The following is a 19309-nucleotide window of genomic DNA, read 5'->3' as shown; positions in this document are numbered from 1 at the left end:
GTGCTGCCCAGCTCTCGGGTGCAGCGAAGGGATGAGAGCTGCTGTGCGGACACAGCTCAGCCACGCGTGTGCCAGCTGGGTCGCAGGAAGCCACTGAGACCGGTGGCACGATGCTATACGATGCCATGCCCTCTGCCTCCAGCATGGGCTCGAAGCAGGGAACTTCACAACGCTGACGGCTTGAACTAAGGGAGCAGCGCAGCTCGCTGACTGCAGCAGTAGGCTGTTATCTTCAGAGCAGCTGCTAGAAGGCCATACAAAACAGTCCGTCCGCATAAGATACAAACCTCTCTTAACAAAACTAGCCCATCCCCAGAAGCCGATGAGTGTGCAGTGAGATCAATTCAGTGCCTGAGTCAAACTCAGGACAGAAATAAGGACTGAAAAGGGCCCAGGGATACCTGAGGGCTCCAGATAAGGCCAGAACCACTTAGTCTCAACCTCCTCCATAACCTCTGACCTCAGAAATGGCTGCCCACATCAATAATGGATGCCTTGGCTTCAACCCAGTTAAAAATAGACATTGCTTGAAATCTATTTAGGTCTAAAATATGCAGCCTCATCAGGAGGCTTCCTGCTTCTCTCAGCCCTACACACCTCCTGGATTAACACACGCGCCTCGGCCTTCAAGGACACCCATTCAACGGAGCACCAAGACCATTTAAATGCATGCCTTTATATGTATTGACCGAGGTCCAGATCCAGCTGCTCTCGCTCATGTGGATTAGTTCATTCCCGTTTGAATAGCCCCCTGATATCAGTGGGGTGACTCATAGCAGAAGGTACTTGAGAGCAATCAGGTCCCTATTTATCTGCTTTCAATGTCAATGTTCGCAGACAGGAGCTGATAGCACCTCGTCTAATTAAGGTTGCCATTATAAGAACCTGTTTTCCCTCGTTTATAAACTGCTGCCTGACTTTAACCGTGCAGGTTGAAACCTCCCCTGCCAGGTGTCTGTCTTCAACTGAATGGATCTGGAACATGTCAGCAGAAATGGTTCAGGTATTTTGGGGGGATATGTTGTTTTGCCCATGTCAAAGTTGGGTGCTTTGTTGAGAAACTCAAGGACGTACCTTGGACACAGCCATGGATGGCTTGGGTACCAGGGGAGCGGTTTGTTGGGGGTTTCCGGGAGAAGCTGCCCAAATCCGGCCAAGATATAAGGTTTTGCAAAACCTCAGTGGTTGCACGCTCAGTAGAGGTTGGAATATAAAATTTCCAGTGATTGCATCTGTCCTGGGCATGCTCCTGTCTGGAGTTGCAGGGAGCTAGCAAAACTCCTTGCAATTGCTGGTCCAGAGCCCGTGAACAGAGAGCCTGTCTCATTTATGCTCTCAGCAACCCCAAAGGATGCAGCGGAGGAAGAAGCAGCTTGACTTACACCAGGAGGAGAAGAGCTGGGCGTCAGGGGCATGGGAGGCAGGAAAGTGAGGGAAAGAGCCTGGATGAAGATGATGACTCCTGTGTGTGTTTGGAGGGATGGGAAATGGGACGCGATGGGGAATAAGGGGAGCTGATACCGGCTGTGCAGGGAGACTGCGATAAGCAACGAAGGGAGGCTGAGAGCCTGAGAAGAGGAGTCAGAAGGAAAAGGGACCAGACCTGGGGGGATTAGGAGCCGACGGGTCTGCGGCCCCCACTGCAGGGCCAGGAAAGGATGCCACGCTCCTGACGCTCAGCATTGCTCGGCAGGGAGGAAGTGCATGTCTGTGTGGACAACAACCTACTACTGCTTTCCGTCACCCGGGTCATGGGGACCCAGGGTGGCACTGACACGATGCACCGCTTCACCTTATCCAAACCCCGGGAAACGTGCCCCGCTCCTGACCCCTCCATAGCACTCAGCATCCCCTTCTCTGCACCTTCTCCAGTTCTTCTACATCCCTTTGGAGGCGCGGGGACCAAAACTGGGCCGTGTCTTCAAGGTGTGGATGCACCATGGATTGAAAAAGGGGCATGATGTTTTAATTCATGTTAAAGCTACAGCAAACACAGTTTGGGAGCAAGTGGGATGGTATCCCATCACCCATTTCAATGCACGTTCACACCCCAGAGGGATTTGGCTCCTTTGGGACCAAAGGCAGAGTACCTGAGGAGTGTGGACACCTGGAGCTGCCCCATAGCTGGCCATTAGCAAGTGATCAGCCTTCCCGAGCATCACCCCTTCCCATCCAATGCTATGATTATTAACCCAGTGCTACCTTGTGGGACCCTGCACGAGGTCCTGGGGCAGGGAGGGGCCGGCCAGGCTAGGAGAGCCCCCGCAGAGAGGCCTGTGCAGCCTCCCTGCTGCAGTGTTCAGCATCCACGTCCTTCGGCTTCATAAGTTATTAAAGCTGTGTGTCCACTAATCAAGCTATAAAAAGGGAGGTTGTTGCTGCCAAGTGCAGAATAATGTTTCCAACCCCTTTGCTGTCTCCCCCTAGCCCTGGGTCTCTGCGGAGGGGGGCACTGGGCAGAAGAGATTGGGGGTCCAGGCACCCATGCAGAGCCCAGGAGGTCGAGGCCAGCACTGGACCATCAGGGACTCCTGGATGGGGGTGACTGGATGTCCAACCCATCCAGGGGCAGCTTTCCAGACCCCTCTCTCCTCGCAAACATCCCTACGGGCCCCGCAGTTCCTGCTAGCTCCCCCAAGGCTTGTAGGGGGTCCCTTTTGCTACTCTCTTAAACAGCCTGGTTCAATGGATGCCCATAGAGATACCTTCTCCCTCCCCTTGCACAGACTGCCAGTTGCAGAAGCAGGACAGGCACTCGCTGAGGGGAGAGATGGGCTCCCTCCTGGTGCACAGGGACTATAAAAGGAGTCATATGCAAGAGGGCACAATCCCAGGCTCGTCTCACCCACCCACGCTGCTGCAGCGGCTTCTGGCCCCTGGCCCCAGTGGTACCCCAAGGCACAGGCTGGAGGAGAGGGAAGTACAGGAGGGAAGAAGGAAGGGATGTTACCCTGGGGTTTGTGATACAAGGGCCATTCTGCTCTCCATCACTGCTGGGTCCTATAGTGAGGGCTCGATAAGGGATAGGATGATGGAAAACAGCAGTGTGCACACGGGAGGGATTGCAACAGATAAACCACATGCAGAGCCCCCACCCTGGGCCAAGCCGGGCTGAGGGGGCGGGTGCGGCAGACTCACCCTGTTGGCTGTGCCTCTGAGCATACACCACCACCACGGCGGCAAGCACCACGCAGCAGGCTGACGGGACGGGGTTGGCCATCTGCGGAAGCAAACACAAGGACAAGGGGGTTGGGTCAGTCAGGGGTGGCATGGAGCTGGTGATGAATGGGGCACAGCCCCTGGCTGGGAGCTGGTTGGGAGGCCGTGCGGCTGCTCTGGGAGACTCTGGACATTCACAGAATCACAGACAAGGAGGGCTGAAGGGAGCTCAGGAGGTCACATCCAGTCCAACCCCTGCTCCAAGCAGGACCAGCCCCAGCTACATCATCCCAGCCAGGGCTTTGTCTACCCGGGTCTTCAAAACCTCCAAGGATGGAGAGTCCACCGCCTCTCTGAGGAGCCTGGTCCAGTGCTTCACCACCCTTCCCGTGAGATTTTCCTTCTAATATCCAACCTCAACTTCCCTGGCTGCAGCCTGAGCCCATTGCTCCTTGTCCTGCCATCTGCCCCCACTGAGACCAGCCCAGCTCCATCCTCTTTGCAGCCCCCCTGCAGGGAGGTGAAGGCTGCTATTCAATCCCCCTCGGTCTTCTCTTCTGCAGACTCAATCAGCCCAGTTCCCTTCTCCTCTCCTCACCAGTCCTGTCCCCCAGCCCACAACCATTTTCGTTGCCCTCCACTGAACTCTCTCCAACTTGTCCACATGCTTTCTGTAGTGGGGGGTGTGGAGGACTTCCATCCCAGCCTCTTCCAGGTCTCCTTCATTAGTTTTTGTTGTTTTTCCTCTCTCTCCTTCCTCACCTGTCTATCTCTCTAGTGGCTAAGCAGATCATTGAAGTAAGTAAGAGGCCCCTTTGCCTATGTGACTGGCCTCATACACCTGGGTGAGGGCCAGTCTACCTATTGTAGACTGGAACAAACTACCTATTGTTCTAAGCAGTGTCATAACGGAGAGGGGCTGGAGCCCCCATCAATCTACCCAGCAACCAGTGATGCACTGCCAATTGATTGGCTTGTAGCCAACTTCAGCTAGTCTATGGGACCCACAGAGCGAGGTCATAAGGTCTATATAAGTCAATGAGTGCCCGGGGGGAGGGTTGGAGGGCAGCCAGGATGAAGACACAGAGCAACTCAGCTCTCTATCTCTCTCTCTTGAAACACATGGACACACTACAAACTGCTTGCCTCCAGAGGGAAGCTCTATCAGCCTCTGGATGATACTTGTGAGTAAGCTACCTGAGATCTAACTAGATATATAGCTTGCAGTAACTCAGATGCATGATCAAAGGCTACCATGCCACTGTATGCTCTAAGGGATTTCTCTGATATTGCTCTACCCTGTTCCCTATTCCAAACCTATTCCTTGTAACCAATAAAGTTCTCCTTTGTACCTAGCATGGGAGACTTATTGGGAGAACATCTAGATTATGTCTGGGGGTCCCCTTGGTTCGGCTGACTAAGGGAGATCACTACTTGTGCTTCAGACTAAGTTCTTGCAGTGGGTAGAGTACTCTCTAGGACTACTAGGCCTGTGTTTCACAGGGTCACAGGGCCAAGAACAGTCCAGACCCTGGGTGGTGGCAGCACTACCCCCAGGCTTGCAGGTGTGCTCCAGGAAGGGGGCTGGCTGAAGGTGCGGTGCTCCCAGGGAGGCACTCGGAGCCTGGAAGGTGGTCAGGTGCAGTGAGGTAGGTGGCTCAGTGCAGGAGCGCCCCTAACTAGCCCACCACGGGGGGCCCACAGCTGGACACCGGACTCCAGATGTGGTCTCCCCAGTGCTGAATAGAGGGAAGAATCACTGCCCTCCATCTGCTGGCAGCGCTCCTACCGATGCAGCCCAGGACGCTGGTAGCCTTCTGGGCAACAAGGGCACACTGCTGGCTTATATTCAGCTTCTTGTCCATTGTGACCCCTCTGTGGGGAGGAATGAAAAGGGAAACCCAGGAAAGGGAACCTCGTGCCCAACCCCATAGCACCCAGGGCATTGCCCCAGGAGCTTTACCCATGCACCACGAGTGCCACTCTGCCCTGGGGCTCTGTGCTGTGACGGGGGCAGCTGGGAGCAGAGCCCATCTCCGTGGCCTCAGGGTGAGTCAGGAGCCTGGCTGCCTTTGAGGGCCTGGGTCTAAGTGACTGGAATATCCCTTATCCATCCAAGCAGGTAAGTTGTTTCCTCCACCCCCACCTCAATTGCTCCCTTCTCTCCAAGAAAAGCAAACCTGGATCACAGGAAAGCTGCGCTGGAAGGGACCTCATGAGGTCACATTTAGTCCAGCTTCCTGCTCAGCAGAGGATCAGCCCTGACTAAACCATCCCAGCCAAGGGTCTGTCCAGCCTGTGCTTGAAAACTTCCAGGGATTGAGTTTTCTCATCACAGGCACCACTTTGCTCAGTGCCTATTCCAGTGCTTCACCGGCGTCAGAAAGTGCCTCCTACTCTCCAAACTCAGTTTCCCCTGCTGCAGCTTGAGGTTGTTGCTCCTAGTCCTGTCCCCTACGGCCACGGAGAATAGCCCGTCTCCATCCTCTGTCATCGCCCTTTAGGGATTTGAAGACTGTGATCAAATCCCCCCTCACTCTTGTCTTCTCCAAGCTAAATAACCCCAGCTCTTTCATCCTTTCCTCCAAGACACTTCATTATTTTGTCACTCTGCACTGGACCCTCTCCAAACTGTCCCCATCCTTCTTCAAGTGTCCAACCCTGGATGCAGGACTCCAAGCGAGGCCTCCCCAGTGCTGAGGAGAGAGGAAGAATCACTGCCTTGATTTGCAAGTGACCTCCTGTTTATATAACGCCTGGTTTTTGGCTTTGTTTGCAACAAGGGAGGTTGGCTTATGGTCGACTATCACTCCCAGGTCCTTCTCTGCGGCACTGCAGCCTAGCCAGTCATTCCCCAGGCTATTTGTGCATGCCGGTATTTCTTCCCAAGTATGGCGCTTTGCTTGTGTCATACAGCTCAAAAGACGTGGGGCTGGCAGGGACCTGCAGAAGTCACATTTAGTCCAACCCCTGCCTGAGGTAGGATCAGCCCTGTCCACCCCACCCAGACACATCCATCATGCAAACCCTTCATAAAACGTGTCTTTGTTGAATCTCATCTGGTTGATCTGGGACTGTTTCTCCAGTTAATCCAGGTCATTGTGGATCCTAGCCCTGTTCTTGCAAGATGGGTAAGGGTGCTGCAGCTGTAGTGCTCCCTCGCAGAAGCAGATGCATCGGGATAAGGCTACAAGCATGCACAGGATCAACGGGGCAGCCTTCCCTGAGGAAGAGAGGTGCAGGCCATACCTAGGAGCTCAGGGCCCAGATCCAGTGCTCCAAGACAGTGTTCAATAGAAACCTCCCTGGCAGCTGGTAAGACAAGAGAGTGAGTGAGAGAAACCCTGGCATCTTGTTGGAAATAGCCCAACTGGGCTGGGACCCCAGGACACCTGGTTTTCTTCATGACTCGGCTACTGACTTGCTACTGAGAGGTGGTGGACTCTCCATCCTTGGAGGTTTTCAATACCCAGGTAGACAAAGCCTTGGCCGGGATGATGTAGCTGGGGCTGGTCCTGCTTGGAGCAGGGGGATGGACTAGATGTGACCTCCTGAGCTCCCTTCCAACCCTTATTATTTAGGATTTTATGTAAGCTGAGACTAACTTACCCTCTGAGCACTACAACACAGCGACAACCCTGCAAGCGTTCCCCCTCCCTCCGCCGGCCTGCTCCCTTCTACCGCTGGCTGACAACCCTCCTCGCTGCCATCAGCAGCACTTTGCAGAAGACCCTGCTGCATGCAAGCAAGGAAAGGCAATTAACTCTTTCGGCCAGGTCTGAGCCTGATCTTTGCCCTGGGTACTCATGTCAGACTAGCCAGAGACGACAACAGGTTTGGGCAGCAGGAGCGGGGCATGAAGATGAAGGGCGCTGGGCTGGGTTCAGGGATGGCAGGCTGGAGGGTAAGGAGGGACAGGAGAACTGGTAGCTATATATGAAAAGGGTCTTCGGAAAGAGGAGGAGGACCTGAGGTCAACCCAGGGGAGACTCAGGGACCAAGTGCGCTTTGCTGGGATATCTCAGGAGCTGCCCAGGGAGCTGGGGTTGGATTCAGCACCTGCTGAGATAGACCTGGGCACCCGCTGGTGCAGAGGGAATGCAGCCAACTTGCAGGGAGGTAGATGGGATGACCCCTGGGGATGCTGGTCCCACTACTGCTGAGCAACACCACCAAGAAGGGTGGCTCTGAAGAGTGGGTCCCTGAGGCAGGGGATTGAAGCCCCCTTTACCCCAAATCCCACCCAGCATGGCTCCCAGAGCTTGCATTCAGCCTTCCAAGAGCAGCCCTGGCCCCTCTCCCGCCCTGTTCCCAGCCTCTCCTCGGCACAACCTGCACATCAGCCAGGGAGTGTTTTACAAGCTGCCATTGAGCCAACGCATATGGCAGAAAGATCCCCCCACCCGCCTGTGCTGCTCTCAGTTTCACATGTGCATTGAGGGGGCCTGGGACCCGGAGAGCAGCTACAGCTCAGCGCTGCGGGTGGGAGACAAGGAGCTACCTCCCCTTGCTCCCGGCCCTGGCAGCTCCAAATACGCCCAGATCCAGCCGACGAAGCTTGCCATGGTCAGCCCATCCCTGCTATAGAAAACCCAGTAGTGAGGGCAAGATGCCTCTCTGCTGGTCTGTCTGCATCTGCTGGTCTGGTCTTGGAGGCTGGCAGCTCTCTGTGCACCCCCAGCCCCAAAGAGGCAGCTCTCTCCGTACACCCCCAAGCCCCAGCTCCAAAGTTTGGCACAACTGGATGCAAGGGGCATGTGTGGTGCACAGTGCTACGGGAGTAGGAGGACAATCATACGACTCTCCTGGCTCAGGCCAGGCATCAAAGTAAGCCCCAGCCCCATCCCAGGACCAACAAACCCTTGGGCACAAGGACTCACCACCTCCTGGCTCCTAAAACACTCTACCAAGGAGGCCGGTGTCATCCACTGCACTTCATGCATTGATGCACCGAGGGGGTGACCTGACCTACCCGGCAGAACCGGGCCCAGAGCTCGGGTCCCTGCAGTGCCAGCCCCAGGGTCACACTGGCAGGCTCCGCAGAAAAGGCAATGAGGACAGGGCAGGGGAGGACGCAAGGGAAGCAGTGAAACTCCCCCTAAATGCAGCTGCTCCCTATCACAACCAGGAGCCTGCGAGGGGATGCACGTCACGTAGGCAGCCTGGCAGTGATGTTTGCATTGCCTGGGGCTGTGATGTGAACGACAGGACCTGGGGTGATGCCCCCCTGGGCATGCACAGAAACCCCCCTCGGAGCAAAGGCACCTCTAGAGAGACTTTGCCAGGAACAGGCATGTGGACAGGACATGACCCCACGCTTGGAAACCCCCTTTTTCTCCTCGGGGAGCAGCAGGGATGAGGACCGGCCATCGTGGCTTTGATGGATGAGTCTTGCCCTGCTCTGAATGGGGTGTCGCAGCTTCTTGGCTGGAATCTGCCTCTCCCCGTGGCCTCCAGCGCCTCTGCACTATTGCAAAGCAGAGAGCTGCAGCACCTGACAGCCCCCCTATTGCCCCACAATGGGGGTCCTGCTCCACGTTCAGCATCTCTTCCACCTCGTAAGCATGCAGGGGGCTTTAGGGGCCAAACACCCATGAAGGGCATGCCTACGCTGTCCCCATCTCTCTTGCTGCAGTCCCAGAAATACCCCAGTGCGTGCTCTCAAAACCTTGGTCTCCGGTGTGCAGTGTGGAGGCACCCACCGGTCCCCGATGCTCCGGGGAGATCCACCCCGGAGCCAGGAGTGCCTCCTAACCCAGCAAGGCACAGGGCAACCAAGAACCGCAGGCAGCCCTCGCATGCCAAGCCAGGAGAGCGAATGCAAACAACAGCCCCCGGATCATTTATAGCTCCATCATCGACGGTGCCATATCAGTCATGCAGAGAGGATTGTCTTTTAATCGGGAACATGGCTACGGGCTCGTTAGCCATATGGCATCCATTTAGACCTAAATAAAAGGGGAGCAGGCGCTGGCCAGGAGAGCAGACGCCTTCCATATAAAACAGGCTGGCTGCAGAAGCCCAGACGGCCCCCCCAGCTCCCAGCAGGATACGGCCATTTACAGCAGGCCCCAGTGCTGGGATCCATGCAGCAGCCTGGGAAGGGCGAACGGGCTGCACACGACCTCTGCGGCAGTAGGAGATGCTCGCAACTTGCTCGCTGGGGCTGCTTCATGGACCCACTCCCCCCACCCCCTTGCCAGCAAGAGAAAGTCCCAGTGGAGGCTCCCTGATGCCACTGGGAGGCACAGAAGGTAAAAGCCCTGGATCTGCACGTGCCAGGGGCCTGGCCGGCTGCACAGCTCTGAATGCCAGGCACCGACTCAGCCAAGCGTACCCCCAGCGCTGGAAACATCAGCCCCCGAAGCATCCCGTGCCAGGCTGCTGGCACAACAGGCAGCAGCTCCAGGTGGGCAGGCTCCATCTGGCTGTACCCCTCCTTTGGCGGCATCCTGAGATCTGCTGGCAGATGCACTGGAGTCTCAAGTGCAATCGCCTGCAGGTAGCTGGACAGGTGGGGAGTCCACCTCTGATGGACAGACTCCCGCGGCACGGACTGACGCCTCCTGCTCACGCGTGCAGAGAACCGGGAGAGTGTACATGCCGAGCCTGGGGTATTTCTGTTCTAGGACAAAGACAGGCACAACCCAACCAGGGATGAAGGCAACATCTGTTCCTAGCTTCTGAATCAGGCCCCCTGAGCCTACGTGACGGCAGCACTGAATCTGTTCTGCAGCCTGTAGCCAGGCAGGCCCTGGGCTTGTACCAGGAGAGGTGATGCATGGCTGCAAGCAGGATCACAGAGACCAGGGAGGTCTTATCTAGTCCATCCTCCATCTCTGCACCCTGTCTGAACCAGGCCAGCCAAGGGTCTGTCGGACCTGCCTTTGAACACCGCCAAGGATGGAGATGTCACAGCCTCTTCCAAACGTCCAACCAACTCCATTCAAAACCATTGCTTCTTGTCCTGGCCCTGCACAGAGATGAGGACAACTGGTCACCATCCTCCTTGGTGCCATCGATGGAGATATCTGGGCCTTTCCAACCTTGCGTGGGCCACTTTAAGGTCCAAACTCATGTTGGTTCATCTTCGTGACCCACATGGAGGTCACATCGCTTGCTTTGCATGCCCTGATTGAATGAGCTAGATCCAACTTTCTTGCTCCCCATCCTCCCCTTCCAGTTCACCCTGCATTTCCCCTCCCAAGGGGTGCCACCACCCCCCGGGCCCAGCCTGACTCTCCTTGCCGCAGTCACCTCTGTGGAGAAGCCACATTACCAAAGCCCTTGGAGTATTTTTAGCTCCTTTTAATGCATCCTAGCAGCTGGAGACGAGGAGGAGGAGCCAGCCCCATGCGAGCAGCCAGCAAGCAGCAGGAGCTGGGAGCTGGCGGGGGACCTGTAGGTTCGGCTGCATTGCAAAGCCATCGCGCCAGGTCCCGGAGATGGGGGAGCAGCGCCGTCTGCTGCTGCCTTTAGACAAGGAGATCTCATTCTGGGGGCCGAGCGGGGTTTACGCACAATCTCGCTACCCTTCTGGTAGCATTTTGCACTCTACAAACTGATTAATTTGCCCTAATAAACCAAGGGCTGGCACGAAGCCCATCCCGTGGCGACAAGAATGGGGCACCATGGGGCTTTCCCCAGCTTTATGGGGCTGCCGCTTACTTCTGGGTCTTAATTTGGCCTTGATTAATGGTGGGAGAATTAGGAGCAGCCGCCCCGCCTGGTCTGGGCAGGGCCACGTGGCAGCTGGGAACAAGAGGGATGGGAGAGCAGAGAGGCTGAGCTCAGCTTGGAAGCTCTGCTTGGCTGGCTTCGTGCCCGCCCGTGCAAGGAGAGGAGGGCAAAAGACATCGGTTGCCCCCTCAGCAATGCTGGCAGCCCCCTCGCCTCTCCAGCAGACATCCTCCCGTGTGACAGCCGTGCACATCTGCTGCGGCCGCGCGGAGCAGCTGGGCACGCCACCCTCCACTGCCCCGTGCTGCTCTTGCCAGGGGCGGATTTGCAAGGGCTGAGCGCAGAGCAAACGGGATGGAAATGCCTCCCCTTGGAGCGGGGCCTGGCCTGGCGCGGTCTCTTAGATAGAGGAGCGAGGAGGGGGCTCTGGCTGGCCCCGAGCACCTTGAGGGTGGCAGGGCCGGGAGGACCTTGCAGGCCCACACCAGCAGACACAGAGCAGCCGTGACCTTGCTGCATGCATCGGATGGTGCACAGCTAAGCAGGCAGGGAGGCGAGCTGCAGCTTGGCCTTTCCAGATCATGCAACATCCGCTGACATTTCCCTCGCGCTGCGGCTAGTCGTCATCTTCCCTGGCGCTCCTCGGCCGCCCGCCCGCCCAGCGCTTGCCGCTCTCCAGCTCAGCACCCGTTGCAGCCGTGGCTCTTGCTAGCCCTACCGACACCCCTGGCCCGAGACCACGAGAGGTGTACGGCCCCGTTGCGGGGCACATCGAGAGCTGCCGGTCCGACCGGACAAGGCAGACGACGGGGTGGAGAAAAGGAGGCCAATTGCTTCGGCTCCTGGCTGCACCGCAGACTCCCTCAGTGACTCGAGGCAAGTCCTGGGATCTCTCAGCTTCCACACCTGGCAGAAGATTATATATCTACTCCAAAACCACACAAAGAGGCTCCGACACAACCAGCTCCCCCACCCCCCGAAGGCTACAACCGCACAGCCCCTCTTCCCCACGCAAGCCTCCACAGCCCCCATGTACGGGCGCCCCCTCCAAAACCCTTCCTCATCGAAAACTTAGGCAAAAATCAGCTATCCTCCCCCCACCCCACCCCACCCCACCCCCACACACTTGTGTTGAAATTTTCCATGGAAAATATTGACTTTTTCTGCTTGTTTGTTTCAGCCAAAAAATCAGAAGCTTTTTTTTTTCTTTTTCTTCTTCTTCTTCTTCTGGAGCGTTTGCTTTTATGACAAAAATATCAGAATTTCCTGCAAGGAAGCAGATGCTTTCACAAAAAAAAAAACAAAAAACAAAAAAAACAACCTCATTTAAGCCAAACCTCAATCTTTCATCAAAAAGCAGCATTCACAGAAGATTTTCTTCCGCCCCTAGTAAACACTGTCACGGGTACCGCAGCGGCAAACCGAATTTCCTAAGGGCTGGAGATAGAGGTAGCAGCTGCTCCGATTTCCAGCAATACCGACACAAGCTGTTAGGAGGCAACTGTAACATCCGCGGGTCTGCAGGGACACAAGTGTTGCAAAACTCCTGCGATGTTAACACTGTTGCATTCAGGGCCGAGGACGTTACAGGGATTTAACAACCGTGTGTCACACCAGGATCGCTGCAGCGGTTACGTCGGGACAGCTGGTGCTCGCTCCCCACCGGCAGCCTCTCCTCCCCTTCGAAAACGATGAAGAGGGATACGTGTCTGTGCCAAAGGTCTGGAGGTTTGGATATGCCTCTAGAGGTTTGGATGCTTGATAGAGCCACGTCTGGACCTCCTCAGACTAAACATCTTGGCTGGGATGATGCAGTTGGGGCTGGTCCTGCTTGGAGCAGGGGTTGGATAGATGTGACCTCCTGGGGTCCCTTCCAACCCTCATTTTCTGTGATTTTCTGTCACTGGAGTCTTATTGCTGCCACTCCTCCTCTGCCCCTGCTCTTCTGTTGCTAGCAGCAGGACACGAGGGTGTGCGTGTGGGAGTGGGGATGTGCGTGTGGGTGCAAAGGTGTGTGTTGGGGGCAGGAGGAGCAACTACCAGAGAATTTGAACCCATCAAGTGTCATCTCTTTTTCTCTTTGGGAGTCAGGAAGGGAAAAAAATAAAACCTTCCACTATTTGTGTCTTTATGCAGGAGTCCTGAGAAGTGCCCATTAATGGCCCAGAGCTGCGGCCCAGCACACTAAACCCCATGTTGTTGCCTAAAGGGAGAAGAGAAAAAAGGAGCATTGCCGCGGTCCTGGCGTGTGCTTCAGGGAGCCCTACCAGCCGGGTTGGAGCCACTGCCACCTCAAGGGGCTCCTTTCAACCCATCTAAACACCCCCGGTCCGCGCCACCCCCAGTGCTTCCTTCCCTGGTGCCCAGGGGTGACAGGGGCCACTTCAAATTGACACACTCACTGCTTTTCAAAGTTGTTTTTTTAACTTCTGCTTTATTTTTTGCCCCTGAAATCATTTAGTGAGAAGACAACAACTCATGCGGAAGATGCTGAAGAAACTATTGCAAGGCAGGAGAGAGACTCTGCCTACTGCACCCCTCCTTGGGTTGCCTCCGAGCCATATTCACTGTGCCAGGAGCTGTACATCTGCAGACTGGGACGGACCCATGCACAAAACAGACCGGTGCGTGGCAGGGGAAACTGAGGCATAGGGAGGAGAAGAGATTCGCTTGAGGTCGTGCAGCAGGGCAGTGGCAGAGCCAGGAAGAAAACCCAAGTGCCTTGAATCATAGAGTGATGTGGGGTGGGAAGGGAGCTGCAGAGGTCACATCCAGTCCAAGCCCTGCCTGAAGCAGGATCAGCCCTGTGCAAATCATCCCAGACACATCCTTTGTCCAACCTCCGAGCAAAACTACCCTCACCCCTGACACAGCCCCAGGCGTCACCCCCGACCCTGCCCCAGGGAAAGCAGGGGCTGCGGTAGCTAATGTCCTGCTCCTGCAAAGGGAGCGAATTGATGCTCCAGAGACCCCAGGCAGGGCCGTGCCCCCACTACAAAGGAAGACAAACCCCCCCCAGTCTGCACCAGTCTGACCAGGGGGCAAAATCCCCTCAATGCAGCGTCAGTCTGAGCCTGAGCACAGGGGCAGGCCCCTTCCAGCCTGACTTCTCTGTGACCTGTGACCCAATGAATTACACCATCATTAATCATAGCATTATCCTGGTTATATTATGATAGTCTCCATAGATTTATAGCTATTTTTAAATGGGGTGCGCCTACATTTTGGAACCGTCTGGAGGGGCACCCCGAGTCTAAACTGGTGGAGAAGCGGTGCTGTAGGTAGCCAGTGAGATGACAAGGAGCCCTGTGTTGGCACTATTCAGATCACGGCAATGCCGACCCCAACACCACCCAGCACTTGGGTCAGATCAGCCCATGCATGAGGAGTGGCTGGGTGGACCCGAACCCCAGCAAGACGGAGAGGATGCTGGAAGCGCTGCAAAGGGCTTGCACCCTGGCCTGATGGCTTACCCCCACCGTTGGACAGGGCTGCCCCCGGGCTAGGAAGCTCTTGTGCATGTCTATACGGCTCCAGGCCGGGCCCTGCAGAGAGGACCACGGCCATGAAGGTGCACACTGAGGTCTACCCATCCCGTGTGCGCAGGAGTGGAGGTGCACGGGAGGGCCTACACACCCCTTGTGTGCAGGGTATGTGCTCCTTGGGAACCAGAAGCCATGCCTCCCGCCATGCAGACGTGCCCTCTCCTGGGCTGAGCCTTCACGTAGCATCACCCGTGATGGGCTAGGACAACCTGGCAGCTGGGAGCTTGGCCTCGGCTTTTCACACCTGCATCCTCTTGGCTGGACTACGGCAATGCGATACACCTGGGCAGAGCTCTCCACATCTGGACAACTCCAGCCGGGACAGAAAGCTTTGGAGCAGCTCTTCAGTAACTGTCTAGTGGAAGCACATCAAACCTGTCCTCCGTCCCTTACCCTGGCTCCCAGGGAGCGCTTCATCAAGGTCAAGGCCGCGCGCTCTGCCATCAAGGTGCTCCAAAAGCCGGGACCAGGCTATTTAAATGATCCCTTCAAGCTCCAGAGGGAAGACGGCCACTGACTACTCCACACCTCCAACCCAGCTGGACTCCCAGTAACGCTCCAGTTCATCCACAGGGGAGATGGGGCTGGTCCGAGAGCACGTGACGAACTCCCCTGGGGACTAGGGCCCAGCCCAAACCTTCTGCTTCAAGCTCAATGCACATTTCTTGGCTTTCACCTAAACTTTGCTTTCACCTAAACGCGCAGCAAGGTGCCCGTTAGAAACAAATGAGTGACAAAACCAAAGCACCCTCCGGAGAGAAGGCACACGCTGCGAGGAAGAGAGAACAAAGACATGAAAGGTGCTCAGCCCGGCCCTTCTGGCTCAGATATCGCGGCAGCAATCACATTAGAGAAACCTGTGCATTGAACCACCGGTAGCCTGGCCTTTGGCACCGGCCCCGTGGACGGATGCCAGGCCTCCCATCACCAACACAGAGCGGGCACGTCCCTGGGAGGGAACTTCTCCATCCACCCTGCCTATAAACAGCCCTTGGCTCCGTGGATGCTGCCTGCACTCGGGTCCCACATTGGAGGCTGCGGTGGGGTGGGGGGAGAAGGTTTTTACACACCTGTGCAGCCCGCGCGCTGCCATGGCTGGGTCCCGTCTCCCTTTCAGAGCCCTGCAACGGCTCGTTTCCCTTGGCTTGTACCTGTCCTCTCAACTGCCACCAAATTAACTGGTCTATCTGAAAACAAAGGGCACGCGTCCAAGCCCAGCCATCTGTTCCAGCAGTGATAAAAGCCAGTGCAAAGTACAGCATACTAATAGCGCAGGGGATCGGGGCTGGCTGAGACGCTGGCTCTCGGAAAAGACGCGGGAGGGGAAGAGGAGCCGTGAATTTTGATGTGCTGAGGTTGCAAAGCTGGGAAACACCCAGGAGGAAAGCACCCACGCTGGGCTCCCTGGAGTGCACGATACAGGAGAGACCCCCAACCACACTCGGGGGGTCCGAGGGGCTCAGTTACAAGGACCCTGCAAGTCGCTGTCCTTCACTGCTGCTTTTTCCCCCTTTTACTCAAAGTAGCTCTCTTCTGTGAAGCCTGAGCTCCCTGCTGCGAGTGCGATGCCTGCAGGGCTGGGACCAGCCTGTTTTCTGCCATTGAAGTGCTAAATAACTTGTCAGGGGTTGGGTTTTTTTTTGGCTAAGCTCTTCCACAGGCAGGGAGTGAATACCAGGGAGCCCCAAGACAAAGAGGCCTTTCCTGGCTGCCAGGGCACTGTTGCTCCCTACCTCTCCCATCACCTGGGCTAATGCCAGCGTGCCAGTCCTGCCCTCTGATACCCACTGAAAGCCACAGGCACTGGGAAAGCAAAACCTGAGGGCAGAAGCAGGCCGGGCAGGGGTCAAATTCTCCTCCCACGGGGCTCTGCAGTCAGTGGAAGTAACTTGACCAAAGTCCTTAGAGTCACCTCCAATTTGGCCTGGAGGTAGCTCCCCCAAGCTGTGCCAGCTACCGCCAATCTCTGCAGGGACACAGCACCAGGCATGGGGAAGGCCACGGGGAGGTTAGCGGCCGTGGGGTCACAGGAGAGAGAAGCGCCCACATCATGGGCGCTTCAGATCTTTGCTTGGGGCACGGGACTCGGATTCACCCCCCTTGGCCATGCCTTCGAGCTGCCTCATTGGCAGCATGGAGAGGAGTCACTGGCGCTTTCTGGGCGAGGGTGGCCCTGAACCAGCTGCGTGAAGGCTATTAGGGAGAGAGGGAGGGAGGGAGAGAGAAAATAGTGCAGAGGCACATGGGGGAAAAGGAAAGTTTGCAGCAAGGCACCAGAAATGGGAAGCAAAGGGATCCATCCCTCCTCCCCCCATGCTGGTCCCTGGAGCCCCTGGACCACGCTCAGAGCCTCAAGGTCATTCAGCGGTGACCTCTGTCCGGACCGGCATATGGCAGGGCTCACCCCGCTCCCTGTCTACAAGGGGCCGCCCCGTTGCCTTCAGAGACACGCCACGGACGTCAGGCTAACAGGAAAGACTTGCAAAGTTTGAGTGGTGAATACAAGGTGTAAAAAGCAGACAGAGAAACCAGGGGATGCACGGATCAGACAGAGGACACCTGCACTGCAGCCAGGGCACGGTGCAGATGCCAAGCCAAGGATGGAAACCTTACAAGAAGAAGCCCTGTTCGTGCTGCCCCGGGTCCCTCCTGCATGCACTTGGCCTGGAGTTATTACAGGAACAGCTCTCTCCCGCTGCATTTTGGCACCGCGGTTTCCGGTCTGCAGGCACGAAAGTGAACGTTAACGGGAGAACGATGGAAAACACGAACCTGTTCCAAACTCTTCAGGAACTCGGGCGCGGGTTCGATTTGGGCTGGCTCCACGTTCAGACCGGGTCTGATGGTTTGATTGCAGCCCCTTTCCCAGCTGCCCAATTCTGCAGATAACCCAGGCGTGCTGCTTCGGGGAAAGCGTGTGGGCAGGAGATTTTATGAACTCCCAAATGCCCCTTAAAAAGCAGAAAGCCCCAGGGCAGAGAGAAAAACATCGCGGCGTTCACATCCAAATGTGTCATAGTCACACGCTGTCCTAGCCCAACTGAGCAGGAAAAGCAAAAAAGTCCCAGATTGAAGCACTAAAATGTTCGGTTTCCAAAATCCTCCCCTTGCTCTGGCACAGCCCTGCTTGGAAAAATCACAGCCCCAAATTGCTCCTGCATTTGCTTTTTCCATCAAGGAAGATCAGGTTGTTTTGAAGCCTATGCATTAGGCAGGCCGCCGGGTCAGGGGCTGCAGAGGGACATGTAGAGCAGGATCGGGTCGGCAGGGAAGACGCGTGGGCCATCCTCCCGGCCGGCGGGACCTGCCCTGGCTCCATCTGCACTGGGGTGAGCTGTGCCCCGAGTTGGGGGGTGTGTAGGCCTGGTCCCTCCATACCTGCCCTCCGAAGCGGGCCAGCCCGGGGTGGGAATGACCGTCCTCTCAGCCCGTGCAGCCCCTGTGCACATGGGCAGAGGCACGGGGTCTTCCCAGGCCAAACGTGCACTTGATACTCTCGCGGCACCCCAAAACAGAGTCTGTAAGGCTCAATCCAGCCCTCCACCAGCAACCTGGCAAGCCCCTGCCTCTGCGTCATCAGAGCTTGGCATGTAGGGGTGCTGCTGTCTGCAGCCCAAGCCTTGTCCAGGAGGATGGAGAGGAAGCTGACACCCTGGAGCGTTTGCAAAGGGCACGGAGGCTGCCTTACCAGACCGGGGTGCAGCTGCGCGGGACGAAGCACGAGCGGTATTCAGGGCCTGAGCTATCAGGAGCTAATGCAAGCACCTGGGATCATTTCTGACATTATCACGGCACTGCTATGTCCAAACGGGCGAGCTGCACGCATCCTGGCCTTCACCTACTGCATGAACAGAGGGAATGCACCCCCTGCCCCGGCTCCTGGGGTGATATGGGTGCTCCAGGATGGGGGGACAGGTTTCCTCACTCCCCTCCCACCAAAATCACTGGCCAGGCCCTCCTAGACCCTATTGCTCACATAGAGGTGCCTGGGAGCTCAGCACCGGTACCCAGCGCTGCTAGCAGGGTTGGAGGCTCGGCTGCAAGGGAACCTGGTCTGACCACGAGTCCAGGTCCAGCCAGAGGCCAGGACTCCTGTTTCCAATGCAAGGCTCTTCACAGCCCATGGGGGACAGGACATGCACGTTTCTCCCAGCTGGATGTGACCAGGGCTGAATCCACTCCAAAGCCACCCGGGGAGGTATGGGCTTGCTGCGTGCCGGACCCCAGCACGGGTCACGCTCACATCTCACGGGTAGCACGGGCACCCAAGAGGCTTTCAGCAGCTCCCGGGGCACGGCTGTTGTATACACTCCCCACTGCTGCCAGCCTGTCACAGCCTGAGAGTCACGGCATCGCTTGCCAGGGTGTAGGGCACCCTCCCCTCCACTCCCCAAACTCCCTCTGATTTTGCTTCATCCCATGGCACTGTACCAGCCCGGCAGTTTCCAGTTCCCAGGTGCCTGGACCCACAACCAGGCCTGGGTCATGGCATCCCAATGCAGCCAGGAGCCCCTCCGGAGGTCCCCTCTAGCCCAACCCCTGCAAGGAAAGGGCCCCATGGTTTTGCAAAGGGCCCCGTGCATGAGCTGGGAGTGCCCACAGTGAGATGCAGAGCAGCAGCAGGCGAGGGGAAACCATGGGGAAGGCGTCTCCCTGCCATGCCAGACCCCCCAGAAAACTCCTCCTGGACTGTCCTGCCCGGCTCAGCCTGCCCAAGCACTGACACGGGTCCCAATGCCCTGCACACGTCGTTCCTCTTGGCCGCTGAGGCACAGCAGGGCAGCTCGTGCCCAGCCCCTGGCATGAAGCTGCCCACAGGCTTGCACAACAAGCCCTGCCATGCAGAAGCTGGGTCCCTTGGGAACATCTGCTAATACCAAATGCACTTAATAAGCACCCTGCTGAGTCCGGACCCGCAGCTTATG

The 19309-nt window shown here is 56.8% G+C and overlaps 1 protein-coding gene across 4 annotated transcripts in view; it reads right to left on the bottom strand.

Annotated features, from left to right (window-relative positions):
• CNTFR (ciliary neurotrophic factor receptor) overlaps window positions 1–19309 on the bottom strand; it is a 293745-nt gene that overhangs the window by 136217 nt on the left and 138219 nt on the right. For 3 of the 4 annotated variants that reach the window (XM_059725338.1, XM_059725336.1, XM_059725337.1), the window contains one exon: window positions 3139–3220. The exons of the other annotated variant lie outside the window; for it this stretch is intronic. In XM_059725338.1, coding sequence (XP_059581321.1) covers window positions 3139–3220 — 82 coding nt within the window. The remainder of the gene's footprint in view (window positions 1–3138; window positions 3221–19309) is intronic. 4 annotated transcript variants of the gene reach the window in all.

Source organism: Alligator mississippiensis, chromosome 3 (genome assembly GCF_030867095.1).
Source record: "Alligator mississippiensis isolate rAllMis1 chromosome 3, rAllMis1, whole genome shotgun sequence".
NCBI lineage: Eukaryota > Metazoa > Chordata > Crocodylia > Alligatoridae > Alligator > Alligator mississippiensis.
This window is presented reverse-complemented; position numbering and strand designations above follow the sequence as displayed.